Source organism: Xiphophorus hellerii, chromosome 22, assembly GCF_003331165.1.
Source record: "Xiphophorus hellerii strain 12219 chromosome 22, Xiphophorus_hellerii-4.1, whole genome shotgun sequence".
Lineage (NCBI taxonomy): Eukaryota > Metazoa > Chordata > Actinopteri > Cyprinodontiformes > Poeciliidae > Xiphophorus > Xiphophorus hellerii.
This window is the reverse complement of record NC_045693.1, coordinates 22,813,655-22,829,169: the sequence shown is the minus strand read 5'-3', so window position 1 is coordinate 22,829,169 and position 15,515 is coordinate 22,813,655. Positions and strand designations below refer to the sequence as shown.

Sequence of the window (15,515 nt, the reverse complement as noted above, 5' to 3'; positions counted from 1 at the left end):
TGTATTTTTGGCAGTCAGGTGTTGTTCATATTCTGAAAAATTCATAATCGCATCACTCGCATTAAGACATTAGGCAGTAGGTTATGTTTTTTGCACTGATCGTGCCATCCCCTTTTGAATTGTGCCCTGGGCAAGTGCCCAGAATCCCCCCCAGAACTGCTGTATGTTTGCTTGTTTGTTGAATGTTTATTTGAATGGGAACAAGTGTTCAGGATACATAATATCAAGCACTACAAAGCTTGATATTAATGTTATAACTTCCTTTGAATGCTGCCCTGGGTAATACAGTTACAGAGCAGCTGTATTTGTTTTGATATTAAATAAGGAACAGAACTGCAAGTAGGTGAGCTATGAAAGAAACAGAATGACTCACAACAGAAGGGGCCAAATGCAAAATGTACTCCACACTTTGCAGAATTTGATTTGCACAAAGAGGACAAACACACTCATTTATTTCAACATATTTAAATTACTTTCATTACGTCTCAATAAAATATATTGAAGCTTGTGGTTGTAAATGATACTAATAATCATCCAGAGGTATAAATTATTATTTTTTTTGTGTGTGAAAGAACTGTAGCAGATCCGGCAGATGGCGCTCCTGGACCTTCCAGGCTCGGCTCGCAGGCTTGCCCCTCCTGCACTGTGCAGTGCGGTGCGTCCCGGTCTTGTTTTCCACTCCTGCATGATGAGGCGGTGCGTGAGGCGCCAACGCATCCCACCGGGCTGAGGAGGAGGATGAGGAGGTGGAGGAGGAGGAGGAAGAGGCTAACGAAGCAGAGCAGACAGCTCCTGTCCGCGAAACGCACGCAGCTCCCTCAGTGAAAGAAAGAAAGAAAAAAAAAAACCCACACAGGAGAAAGCATGAAGAGCAGCGAGGCACTGAGGGGTACATTTTCATCTGCAGAGGACTGAGTGAAGCCGCAGGATGGCGGGGGGGCGGAGGGGACTTGTGGCCCCCCAGAATACTTTTTTGGAGAATATTGTCAGACGGTCGAACGGTAAGGATGATGATCACTATGACGGTAGACTAACCTGCCAGGTGTGAACAGTTTAGCAAAGGTCTCAGTGTAGCCAGAAATTGTTAGACGGCATCAAATAAACGCACAACGAAGGGAAACAGGAGGCTGCTGAGTTGCACAGAACCCAATATTTCTTTCTTTAAAAGAAGAAAAAGAAAAAAAAAGTTGTAAGAGAAAACTGCTGAAGTGTGTCTAGTTCTTGTTAATGTAATTATCTATTTTCACAATGATAGGATTTTTTTATTTTTTTTAAATTTTTTTTTTAAAGCACCAGTTTTAGTCCCTGCGGTGCAAGCAGAGAGGAGAGACAGCAGGTCACTGAAATCATTACATTGATTACATAAGACCAGTGGAAGTCTCCGCTGAGAAACGTATGGGCCAGATAGAGATGGAGAGGGATTTCCACGAGCGAGAGGAAAACCTTAAAAGAGGCTGATGCAGAAAGGTGCAGAACTGCCTTAGAGCTCATTGTCATTCCTGGTGTTTGGGGGGGGGATCATCATCATCATCATCCAGGGTGCAGTTTGAAACTCAACTTAAGCCCTTGTTGCAAATGCCTCGAGCTGTTAAGAGGATTTAACACCCAGCTTTAACTAAACAACAGATTCTGCTCACCCAGGCAGAACAAAACCAACAAAAAAAGCCCCGGTAGTTTTTGTAGAATGCTGCTGATTGTCAAAGTAGAACACAGAGGGGTGATTAAACAAGCAATTAACAGACTTTGTTTAAGGATAAAACGGATTCAGATTAAACCCTCGTCACATAATCACAGTTTTATTCACAGAGCATAAAAAAATAGAAGGGTGAATTTTTTGTATCCATTTCTAGCTTGAAAAAAAAAAGAAAAATCAAGCTTTTTTTTTTTTTTTTTTTTTTTGCTGATAGAAAATAGATAATCCATCACATTGGACACAGAAGCGTACTGTGAAAATTGGAAGCCCTGTGCATTGTTTCCTGTCACCCTTTGGCCTTTATTAGATGAAATAGAAAGTGGCAGGGTGAGCTGGAGAGGTGTAACACTGAGCAGTGATCTGTGAAACCGAAGCAGGGACGCTAGTGTGGTTTTGGGTGCGAGCCACGATGTATGTATGTATGCATGCATGTATGTATGTGTGCAGGCGTGTACGTGTATGTATGTGCGCACACATCCCATGGCCGCAGCGTTTTCTGTCAGAGGAAACGATCATTTCATCAGAAGCAAACCCTTCGGCTCCACCATCATTTTAAAAAAGACATCTGTATTAAAATGCACGATGACGGAAAACAAACATCTTACCAAATATTAAAAAGGTAAATCCAAACTTAAAAAAACAAAAAAAAAATCCATTCTTATGACCTTGTGGTTATTGATTAGTAAGCAGTTTATTGCTACAAACAAACCGAAGAAGAAGAAAAAAACATGAATCTTTAAATCTGCAGGATGCCACCGGGACAGTGGTGGGTGGGAGCTCGTAAACAATGAAGGAACTCGTCCTTTTGCTGCTAAATAAGCAACTCATCACAATTGCCTAGACATATTGATTTTTACATTCCTAGCCAGTAGTTTGTCTCTGACCACTAATTAAAAATTGCTACAGATCTTTGGCTCTACAGACATTTTTGGACTGTAGCTCACAAATAGCAGAAATGATGAGTGAACGACTTCCTTTAAACTCAGACGTGGATTTTTAAAGCAGCCTGCAGATGTGGATGAATTTATTGGCACCTGTACATTGATTTTTTTCTGAATATAATTTTGTGTTTATAATCGCTGATTATCAAAATACACGCAATACACTGTGTGAAAAAGGAAAGCACTTTTCTTAGAAGACAAAATAAGGTTAGAAAAAAAAATCTGCGCATTCCTCATTACAAAATCTTTCTAGATGGAGTTAAGGAAGAGAAACAGGCCCACAGCATCATGGATTCTGCACTGTACCTTAACAGCGGGCAGGATGCGCTTCTTCACATCTTCATTTGTAGTTTTATGTCGAGCTCACTCGGAGTGTTTCATAGTCTCGAGCTACACTAGAGTTTGAAAAACTCCACATGCTTACGTTTGTGAAGGTAGGACAGAAGAGGCTTTCTGGTGGCTTCACTCCCAAACAAATCAACGTCCCACTTAACTGCTGCTATAGAAACTTGACAGGAAAGGGTTGAACTATGTGTGCTGTCACATTTACTCACCAAGGAAGCAGAAATTTATAGTTTTTTTAATTCAACTTTTTACAAACAAAATAGTTTCAAAAGTAAAGTACAAATTCAGGACATACGCCACATTTATATTAAAGGGATATTTGCTAACAACTGTGCAATCAGTAATAAAAATAGAACAAATATTTCCTAAGATGGATTTTTTCCCTCCACTAAACCAATATGATCAAGTCAAAGACTTGATTTTTCTTAAATCTTCAATTTCAGATTATTCGACTGCAATGAAAGACTAATTTATTTTCCACCAAGGGTCCAAGGAATTTGTCCACATCTGTATCTGTTTTGTGAAAAAAAAGGATGTTTTTAACTAGTTTATTAATTTTTATAGCTAATTTGCAAAATCTTTGGGCTTTGTTGGGTCTTATTGGATCCGGCCTGATAAAGAGCTTTTTCACACCCTCAACATCAGTGCTGTATCTGCAGTGGGTCAGCTTTAACACAATTACACGTGTCCAACCTGTTTTCTGTGTCGTGCCAAAGGGACAGGAAATGGAGACCAATAATCCAGGAAAAAAGTGTTTTCATGTAGCCACAGACTCATCAATCAGACTTTTTTTTCCCGGCTGACGCTGATTTCTGGTTTTCTCTAACATCTGACCTGCCTGTTCCAGTTTTGACTGATTAGATGTTTTGTTTTTTTTGTTCTCTAGGGCATAAGTCACAAAAAAAGAACAAAATGTGCTGCTGCTTTTTCATATAGAAGTATTCGATTTAAATCAAACAGAAAATGAAGGCATTACTAGATTCTAGGTCACTAATCTTTATCTGGTTTTCATTCAACTCAAGAAAGTTGCAACAAACCACATAGGTTTGTGTGTCAATAAAGTAGAAATTATGAAATGATGGAATTGCTTTGATGACTCAAGACATAAGTTTTCATCATTTCATGGATCTCTGGTAAAAGTAGAAAGTAAATCCCCCAATTCTGATTGATTGATACATGTTTGGTTTGACTTTTTCTTCTTTTGAAAGTGACTATAAACGTTTGTTTAACCCCAAAACGGAATATTGTTGTAAAGCTATTTTACACCCTGGATTCCCTTCCAAAAAAAAAAAAAAATACAAGTGAAATTGTATATTTTCTGCTTCTTAAATGCAAAATGTGGTACTTTTATTCATGAGAGCCCCCCCCCCCCCCCCCCCCCCCCCCCATCATCAAAATAAAGAAGTAAAATTTGGATTCTAATCAAAGCGGATTCATCTTGTGTTGCCGCGTCTGTTTCGCATTGACACTAAATAGCCGGGTTCTGTTGCATCAAAAGTAGCAGCCAAGAAAACGCTGGCAGCTAAAGCCGTGAAGCCTGCGCAGCATCTTCTGCGTGCTGCAGGTTATGCTGTTCACCGTCAGGCTCCGTGCGTTCGTATTTTTTTTTTTTTTTTTGGCACCATTGTTTGCGTGTTGAAGAAATAGGGTTGAAAATAAATTTGCAATGGGTTAGGGTTTGTAATTGCTCTTATAACATCTGTCAGGATTTTTGCTCTCACTTCTTCTGCTTGGCATGTAGGTTGAGCACATTTTTAAGCAGCTCGTATCAAAGCTTATAGAGAGAAAATGCAGCCAGCAGAGTCAAGTTAAGGTTGAATATACAGTATATGTATATATGACACTCTAATTATCTGGCTTTGCCCTTACTGACAGTCAGTGTCTGCCTCTGTGTTATTTTGATTACTTTAGATGTAGACATCCTTTTTTTTCAGGCAGTGTTTTATGATGTTCGTGTGACACAATGAGCTGATTTGACGAAAACAACAACAGCACAAATCGGTAAGGAAGTTGCCAACTACAGAGAACTGCTAAAATGTGCCCACATTCAGTATCTCTACTACGTTTAAAAATGAAAGAGAGATGCTAATAGTTGGAGAACTATATGCCAGCTTTCATTCTGGTTGTGTGTGAGAGAGTGAGACTTTCAGTAGCTAACAGGAAGGCTGAAAAAAATACAAGTTTTGCCATTGAAAAAAAAAAATTGAATCGTTTTGAGCTTCCAACTTCTGCCTGTCATTGAACATCCTGGATTTGGGAATGCTGTCAGCCTCTTGGAAATTTCGCAATAAAGAAAAAGGTTGACGGTCTCTTGAAAGAATACGAAAGCTGCTGTTTTATTAATGCTGGCTGTGCTAACTTTGCTAATTGCTAATAGAAAATGCTCGTGAGACTTAAGCATATCAATATGACAATTATTCCATGTATTTTGTAATACAGGAGCAAACAAAAAAAAAAAAGGAACTGCTTCACAATGACTGCTGGCTCTGTGGGACACTGCCTCGGCTCCTGGTGCCATTAATTATTGACCGCTCATAGCAGGAAACCAGGAAGAAGCGTTTTGAAGTCGTGAATTGCAGTTCTTAATGAGAATCAGAAAAAGCAGCGATTAGCAGGTCAACGCTTTATAAAAACCACAGATCGACAATCAGCCACAAAAATTATAACCATGTGGACAAGCGCTTTTAATATTAATAAAGCTACCATGTTGCATTTACCCCTAAAAATGCACAGTGTGTTAATGGAAAACATTTGAAACACTTGAATTATGGATAAGTCCATTGGCATTAAAGATCCAGAGCTGTGTGTCTTTTGTTTATTGCAGATCGTCATCTCTGTCTGACATTCTTCATTCATTCAAATGTTTCTCCCTGTACTCTGTTAACTTTCTTTTCTTTTCAAACATTTCAGTTTGGACACTGCCACATAGACAGACAGGTACACTGTGAAGTTTAACATGGAGTGCTCCCTATTTCAGTATCTCTCTGCGCCTTGTTAGCTCTTTAGCCGTTTCAATGACGTGTATTTCCCAGAAGTAAGTCAGCCAGAGAGTGTTTCAGTTCCAACCCCGTTTCTCACAAAGATCCTCATGCATGTGGCTGTTGTGAAGGACACATGGGCATGTGATGTGTTGTGGATCATCTTCTGTCACTGTGCTGATGCTTTCAGTTGCTGTTTGTGTTACTGTGACTTTCTGTGTCGATGAAAGTTTTCTGTTTTCTGTGGCCAGTTTTCTTTTTTCCCCTCTCCTCGCTCTTTTACCAACCCTTTTATCGTAGTAACTATAAAAAGGTTCGTCTCAGACTCAAACTCACAATCTCATATGTGAAAATTAGGATAATTCATTTTAAAATGTTTGTTTTGTTTGTTTCTATTTGCTTTAAAAAAAAAAATGCTACTCTTATTGTACATTTAACTTTTTTTTTGTGGATATCTGCAAAACAAAAAGACTGATTTTCTTTCAAGTATTTATCTCTGCAAATTTTCCTAAAATGTAGCCGGAAGATGCCAAATAATTAGGTGCAAATGTTTTATTCTCCTACAAAAGTTAGGTCAATCTAATTAATCTAATAAGTGTAACAAATGAGATTTACATATCGTTCTTATTATATTTCCCTTAGAAATATCTAAAAACTGAAATATAAATAGATATTTAAGGATTTATGACAGACAAGCATGACTATAGGATGAGTTTTAGGTTTATTAATGATTTACTAGAATTGTTCTTTCTCCAGGGTGGAATGATTGTACACATGAACACTTAAATAAATCTCATCAACATAACTTAAAACGTTCCAAAAGCTCAGTCCGAGTTTGCTTTATCACTTCTCAGCCCAAGTTAGGCCTGTCTTTGGTGACATTGTCTTTAGGGAACATTTGACTCCGTTGCAATTCATGCATCTATTTGTTGATGTGGAGCTAGGTTAGAAAATGTTTAGACTAATATCAAAAAAGCCTCACATCATGGTGGTGAAAGCACTACTTGGTACAGTTAAAGGCTCATCTTGACTATTCCAAATATACTGATGGTTGTTGTTGTCATATTGCTCGACCTTTGTCGAGCCTAAATTCAAAGGGAAAAGTTAAGGAATGGGGCTAAAACCAGCTCTGTGCCAGGATGACAACCTGTTTATTTCTGTGCAAGAGCGGTCCAACATCCAGCAAAATGTGTGCCAGACGCTTTTTGAAATCTTAATGATGTGCTACAGCGGTAACTTGCGATAAGGTAAAACATTTTTGAGGTTGCCGTTAAGTCCAAAATGACTCGCACCCCTTGGCAGATGTAAATTTAAAATGAATTTCATCCAAACCAAGTTTGTTTCTGGTTGGAAGTGAGACAGGCATGTCTCAAAACTCAACAAAACGACCTAAAACAATCATTAGTTTAAAAAAAACAAAAACATTTCATTTTATTCACAGTTTAATAAAAAAAAGACACATTACAAGCTATTTATAACCTATTCTTCTCAAAAATCAACAGGAAAACCCTATTGAAACTACCAACAAGCTTTTTTTTGGATGATTTCTTTTAAAAAAAATTTTTTTGATGATTTATCTTTGATGATGAGTTTCAAGCCTTTGAAGTAGGACGGGCTCCTTACCATCACCCTAATCTTTGGCTTTCTGAACAAATGTTTTATCATATTTAGGTCAGGACTCCAAAAATGTTTCATATTATCGCCACTCAGAAGAAACATGTTGGTAAAATTAAAAGATGACCTAATCATCCACATGATGAAAAAATCTTCATCTTAGTTGTTTTTGTTGTATGATCATTTCCACCCTTGGCAAATAACAAATCAAATAAACTAAAAATCCTCAAATGAATGTGAGTTCCAACCCCCTGACGAGTAAACCCAAACATTTGACTGAAACTGTAACTACTGTATGTCTGCATCTGAATATTTAGGTTTTCACATTGTTCAACTTAGAAGCCTTAATCAGATTAAACCTCACACACTGGCAAAATGATAAATTAGGTTTCTTACACACTCTCCATAAAGAGCGGTCAAGAGGAGAGCTGTTTGCGTTTTCCACAGAGAAAGTTAAGAGAAAGAAAAAAGAAAAGCTGGTTTTATGGTGTTCTGTTCTTGAAGCAAGAGTTTTACCCTGTGTGAAGAATGTAATGAGGCGTAGACAATTAGAGACCCTAATGGCAACCACTTAAAGCGTTTTGGCACTCAAAGGCAGTATAATGGTGTAAGCGTTACTGTGTAAACTACACTTTTCCAATAAAATTCATGTTTCACACAGCTTTCAAAGATTCAAATTATGAGGATGTACCTTAGCTAGACGTCGAAACCAATTAACATTTAAATATTTTGAACCGTAAAAGTCTGTATGTAATTACAAAAACAGATTTAAGACATATTTAACTTTTAACTCTTGTTTAAACATGCTTTAAGTCGGATTTCCTTTGAGTTTCCAAAGAACTCGCTCATCTCGACCTTCTCCTCAGCAAAAATATCATTTTAGATTGTGGATGTGACGGCTTTTGATAGCACCCTGTCATCTAAAGTTGCTCTCTTCTTTCATGTCCTCTTCAAAACAGACACCAACTTTGTCCTGGGCAACGCTCAGATAGTGGACTGGCCCATCGTCTACAGCAACGATGGCTTCTGCAAGTTGTCAGGGTACCACAGGGCGGAGGTGATGCAGAAAAGCAGCACCTGCAGGTAGGGGGCGACGAGATGTACGCCTATAAGTCACAATGTTGAAATTTGTGAACTAGGGGTGCACTGATTTGTCGGCCAGCCGATTTATCCGTGACGACTTCCTTAGTTTTGGGAGATCGGTGATCGGCTGATTATTACATATGAAGCCGATCTTATCCACCAATCTTATCTAGCTTGGCAAATGTGTAAGAATCAAGTACTGTCCTCTTTTGCTCTCCGGTGAGAAAGGTTCGACTGACAGACCAGCCCTCCAAGTTATATCTGCATGTTTACAATTAACAATAGTGACCCAACTGTTGCCAACACAACAACTTTCTTTCTTGCTCTATTGAGCAACATTTCGGACAAAAAAAAAAAAGGTATCGGCCAAAATCGGAATCGGCAGATTAAGCTTTCTAAGAGATCGGTAATCAGCGATCGGCCAGAAAAGTGCAATCGGTGCACCCCGATTGTAAACCTTTACATTCCCCAATGTAAATTCAAAAAATATCTTGAAAGCCTTTCTATTAGGCTATCCATATTCAATTACAGACTATTTTTGATTTAATATAATAAAGTTGGTCAGTATTTCACCAGTGGAAATAGCTGTTATTAACTCATTCTTGAAAGCGGGTGAAATTCCAGAAATATCTTTAAAACTGTGTTTTTAGTTGGATTTCTTTTTTGTTCTGATTCTGTACCCTGTTTATAAAGACTGGCATTGGATTTGCTTAAAATGTTCTTCTGTTTTAATCAAGCAGGATTAAATGTCTGCAATGAAATCTGTGTAGTCTCACATAAAGCAGTAGGAAATGGGATAGCGAACTACCGTTATTTTCTAAAAATACGTCTGATTATATCCAGGAATATGATTGGCAGGAAAGATTTTCCGCAACAGAAAGCAGCGTATAAATATGAAGTAAAGAGAGATGGATCCATGGTTTGATTTTTATTATTACAAATAAAAATATGACGACGGAAGCAATTCCCAAATGTTGCTTTTGCTAACCTCGTGCTCACATGGCTGGAGAACATTTGTGAACATTCATTTTTCAAATATTGCAGGAGATTCTTGGTTGGATTTTGATCTGAAATTTGACTGGGCCACTAAACCAACACTAACTAGTGATTCCTTGACTTTTTAGAACTTGTACCGCTTAAGAAACGAGCCTAAAACTGTTGTTTTACTTCCTAAAACAACAGTACAGCTGGAGTTTAATTTTCATTTGTTGTGAAAACAAAACAAAATTTCCTCCATTAGCATTTCTTTGATAGTTGAAACTTAGTTATTTGTTTAATTATGTGTTCCTGTGATAACATTTGAATTCGGCTAAAGCCTTCAGGATTGAAGTTGATAATGTCACAAAGTGGTTTGTAGATGAGGATTGAGACCCGGGGTAAAGTGAATGAAGGAGTTTAATGATGTTCAAAGTGAATGAAGGAGTTTAATGATGTTCAAAACAGAACTCAGTGCCAGGCACCACAGGTGAGGAACAAGACAACACTAGCCCAGGTTGACACACCTATGACACGGATCCAGCGGGGAACAGAGGAGACAGGCAAGGTTAAACACACAAGGGAAATAATCAGGGGAACAAGAGACGGGTGGGATCAATCAGGAACTCGACAAGATAACACAGGGACTAAATTAACTAATAATCGCACACCAAAACCCAGATCCTTACAGATATAAGTAAGAAAAATGTTCCCAAAACTCAAAGCCCTGACTGAAAACATGGCCGTCTTGTGAGATAGAACTGCAGTGATATTTATGGAGAGTTTTTTATTTTTAAAATTTTATTGCTCTTTTCGTGATTTGCGCACAGCCACAAACAGATTTATATCATATATTTTCGTTAACACGTTGCTACATTGTTTTAAAGTATAAAATGTGGAAAACAAATATTTTGTCGTCAGTTCTTAGCCTGGTTATTGAGCATAACAATTACCCAGTCTGACTGGTTTGCAAACTTAGGACAAGAAACGTGTTTAACTTTGGTTAGTTATTTCCAAATTATACGTCTAAGCTAAAAGTAAAAAGAAAACTAAACACGTACCTGCACTTGCACCTGATTCTCCCACAATTGCATTTGAAATGTTTGTAGTTCATTTGCAAATGAGTCAAATTAACATTATTATTAAATTATTCTTGTTAAACACAACGTTAAAACCAGTAGTTTTAAGACCAAAAACGATGATGCTAAACCAGTCCATTGTTGCTCTTGTTGTGTTTAAGGCTGTTGTTGTTCTGGAAGGTGAATCTCTGCCTGTAATAGATTCATCAGTCTTAACATAAACTCAAAGCAGTTTTCCTGTCCTTGCCTTAGAAAAGTATCCCTCCTGCATGATGCTGCCACCACCATGGCTCACTGTGAGGATGGTGTGTTCAGGGTGATTGCGGAATGTTAGTTTTCCACCACAGATAGTGGCTTAGATGTTGACAGAGCATTTAATTACGGGCTCATTGGTCCAGAGTACCTTCTTCCAGGCCTTTCCTATTTCCCTCATGTCTCATGGCAAACTGCAAACTGAAATTCTCAGTGTTTTTTTTTATTTTTTATTATTGCTTTCTCCTCAACAGTGACACAAAACGGCCGTATTGGTGAAGTGTTTCTTGTTCATCTAACAAACTCCCGAGTCTTTCACAGAACATCAGTATTTATATGTTTATATGAATTTTTGAAAACTATAAATCATTTCCTTTTCCTTCACTGACGCATGGGCCGTTTGTCTTGGTCTATCACATGAAATCCTAACACAGCACATGGAAGTTGGATGTCCTGTATCTTAGAAAGTCACGGCTTATATTGTTCAGCTAAGAACACAATATAAGCTTTGCAGTCATTTTTTTAAGTAAGTCCAAATGAGAAGTGTGTTTAAGTGTTTTAAGTATGCATATAGAGTAATATTAAAAAAAACCTCAGGGAGTGATTGTTCAGAACAACACATTGGACTACTAATCATTGAGTTTGTTAAAACATAAAACTTGAATTCCTTTGGGTTTTTTTTTCTTTCTTTCTGAGACTTTAAATCTTTAGTGACAGTGATATAAATGCTCCACCTACATGCTTAAATAATAGAAAACGGAACACCCTCTCGCTCTTGTTCTTGTTGATTTTAATGGGATTTGTGAGAACTCTCTATGGCTCATTGTAAAAAAACCAAAAAAAGTCAATTAAAAGCCAAAGGTGCCTAGAAGCAGCGTCAATCTGGACATTTTCTGCAGCTACAGTGTTTTCTCTCCCGTGTTTACACGACAGCCTCTTTCTGCAGGAAGGTGCCTCGAAGGCAGCGCTCCAGCACAACGCATAGAGAGGGAGAGGGACAAATGAGGCAGGCCGAAAGTTGTATTTATGGAAATATTTCCGCTTCATTTGTATGGACTGTAATTTGTGTACGAATGCAATTATATATATATAAAAAAATACTTTATTTAATTGTCAAGATAGTTGCAACACAACGAAACAGCCTCTTTTTTTTTTGTCATTCCAAGAAAAGTCTTTTTTTCTTTGGGAATTGTGATCATTGACCTAGTTTCCTTGAAATCCGTCCAAAGAGTTGTGGAGATATTAGCGTGGGCCAAAGTGACAGACTTGTTGACTGATTGACTTTGACAGAGTCACGACGCCGACAAGGCCCAAAGGCCGAGCTGTGACGAACCAACACATTTTTCGTTTGTCTGTCGTTACAATAAACTTTAAATAGCCGTCAATTAAGTCGAGAGCCCCGGGTGATTATCTTAATGACTAAAGTGCGTGTGCAGAGTTCAGCGGCTAATTGCAGCCACTCATGACAGCGTTTCTTTTCTTTTTACGCCAGACAATGACAATCTGATGCGATGTTCAAAGTCCAGTAGGTGTTTCCTGTTGGAAACAACAGAGATCTGTGACGTGGTCAGGCTGCAAGAGCTGAAACGGGTTCTTTGTCGCTGGAACTGTAAAACTGCGGACATACAGTCTCCCCCTTAGGCGCCCGCCCCAAAACTGTACTCGTAAAGTGATAAAAGCCATCACAAATGAGCCATATTTTCGGCTATTATCCAACTTGTGTTTTTACTGTGCCTGTAATAAGTAAGTCAGTGCCAAATATAAATAGGATCACAGTTGGTGCTGGCAGATTTAAGAAGCCGTGGGAGATTTCATCTGCTCCGGGAGATGGTGTTCGTCACAGCCGGCACATCGGCTATTACTATTTTTGACATGCGGCCCCCCCCGTAAACATAAGCTTAAGAATACTTGCCAACGCAAATATAAAAAGCGAGTGTCAGATGATTTGTTTTAGGTTTATTTTCAGACTGCTGCTGGGAGATGCGGCGTAAGAGGAAGGAAAACAAACCTGGAAACCTCCCGGCTGAATCGGGGAGCCGATTGAAAGAGCTTTGCTAACATTTATTAATGTGTCTCACAAATGAGTTTGGAGGGTACTCGATACCACAACCTGGCAATTAATGAATGATTAATGACAAGTTCCTCCAAACCCCTAGCTGAGGTAACTGTAATGAGCTGGAGGAGGGATATACTGTATTTATTCCTAATGATATAATCATCGGTGAGACGCCTTCCACAGACGGGCAACTAAAGCTTTGTTCATTTGAAAGGAAGGAGCACACATGCTAGTTAGTGCTGCTTAGGTCTACTGATTAGTGATGCAAGCATAAACCTGTAGAAATATAGATAAATAGAAGAATAGATCCAAAGATTTTGGAAGAAACGCATAATTTTATTGAAAAGGATACGTTTCAGACATTTCCCCACAGTTCCCGTCTTGCTTTTGACTTTGCCTTCTTTAAATTAACCTCAGGCTCTCTGGCTTTAACGTGATTTTTTTTTTTTTTACTTTCTAAAACGTTTCACTCTTGCAAATGATCTCAGGTCTAAAATCAAGCCCTTCCTTTCTTTCATTAACATTTCTTCGGCAATGTTCAGGTGACATCAGTGCGTTCTTGAAGGAGCACTGAGAGCAGAGCATCCTGGAGTCCATAAAATTGGTTTGAAGGAAAAGCGGTTTGAATAGAAACCTAATGTCTGGACCTGTCTGGACGTCGTATCCAAACTTTTAGCCTGAAGTTTATGTAGTTGATATAAAAAAAAAACTCCCAGCAATTTACAGAATCCAAGACTTAAGTCCACGTAAGGCGTCGGTTTGTATGAGGCGCCACACCATGGCATAATTTTAGTTGTGCAAACATTTAAAACAAAAATGTAAAACAGTCAAAGTGGTTTAGGTAGAAATGCAACAATTTTTTCTACTTCTGGTTAAAAATGCTGATTAGAATACATCAGAATATTATCTTATAGGTCTAAATAAAATAAATTTAGATTGTCATTTTGGTGGATTGAATTAAGCCAAGCTGATGCAGACTGAATATTTTGGAGGGAAGTTAGCACACGGTTGAGTTGTGTTAAAGTTTTCTCTTCCACATCCGTCTCACTTTGTCCCGACTCTGCTCCCAATTAGCCTTCAAAGTTAGGCTGAAGTAGGCAATAATAGACAAGATGAGGTGAGTAATATGAACGAAAGCATGAACAATTGTTCTCAGAACATCATGTGCTTTACGCTGCTTTAGCCACGCTCAAGATCTTCTTTCGAACTTCTATTAGTTTGATGTGGTTATTAGGACTGATTGGTGCAGCATAGTTATTACTGAGTATTTGCTTGGGATCTCAGAGACCTTGTTGTAGAAGGATTCTTTTCTAAATGGAGAAAAACAGCTATTTTAAGTAAGAAAATAAAAACCTGGAGTTGTGCAGGTTTAGCCTCAATCGTTCGAATCTGAACTTCATTTCCAAATATTCCAGTAAAAAGCATCTTCTTAGTTTTGTCATTAAATTATAATGAAACATAGTGACTTGTCCACCTTTGAAGGCGGCGCCAGTGGCTTACTGACTGCTGTCACAACATTTAAAAGTTCTGAAATAGTGTCACTTGAGGTTGAATAGTAAAAAAAGGTCAAATCTACCATTTATTTACGTCTTAACTATCTAAATTTAGATGTCGTTAATTGCTCAAACCCTTAACACATCCACTTCCGCCTCAGTTTTCATCATAAAATGAGCCAAATACATGACTTGTACAGAGCGAACAGAGAAAAAACAAAACAAAACAAAACAAAACTGCAAATCCTAAAGACAATCTCCAAACAAGCAAGGCGCATGTAGACAGACAGGAGTGAGGATTCAGCACCGAACAATGATAATAAATGATAGAGTGAGGAGTGATTAGGGCAGCGCATGCAGGTCCTGAGCAACGAGTGGGCAGTGGTGACATGGCAAGCAGGGGACACGGCGAGGGTAAGTCAGGACGCCGCAGGGGAACGACAGGAAACGGAAACAAAAGATGGAGATATTTAGCTTCAGAGCTGAAGAGAGGTAATAAAGACCAAGAACTAAACCAGAAAAAAAGTCATGAAACGTATAAAACAAGCAAAAAACAAAACAAAAACCCCCTTAGCAGTAATACTGCTAACACTGTTGACTTTGCTGGATTATTTATTGACCAGTTGACAAGGCGTTTTACTTTCTGAAATCGTTTAATTTACAACAGCAAAAAGAAATGCAGTATTCACTACAAGCTTTCTAAATAAGTTTCATCTAGAAATATGAACTCTAAAGTTAGTGCAAATCCTGCATCCTGCGTCCATGCTGCAACACACCTGAAGCAAATGAATGATTACTGATGAGGCCTTTGCACATCCTGCTGTAATTCCGCCTTTTGATTCAAGCATTGTGTGTTTGGAAATCCTCTTACTTTGCACATTGAACATAGCTCTTAGTTCATCTGTTGCTTTTTATCATTTGATTTCACCAATTTGGCGATTACACTTACTCGATGCCACTGGAATAAATGGAAACATATGAATCATTCTAGAAGATATCCAATGGG

The 15,515-nt window shown here is 38.3% G+C and overlaps 1 protein-coding gene across 1 annotated transcript in view; it reads left to right on the top strand.

Annotated features, from left to right (window-relative positions):
* The first annotated feature begins 553 nt into the window (after positions 1-553).
* Positions 554-15,515, top strand: part of kcnh1a (potassium voltage-gated channel, subfamily H (eag-related), member 1a) — a 73,908-nt gene continuing 58,946 nt past the window's right edge. The window contains exons 1-2 of the mRNA XM_032552923.1: positions 554-1,001; positions 8,531-8,654. Of these exons, the coding sequence (XP_032408814.1) occupies positions 929-1,001; positions 8,531-8,654 (197 nt within the window). The 5' untranslated portion in view covers positions 554-928. The remainder of the gene's footprint in view (positions 1,002-8,530; positions 8,655-15,515) is intronic.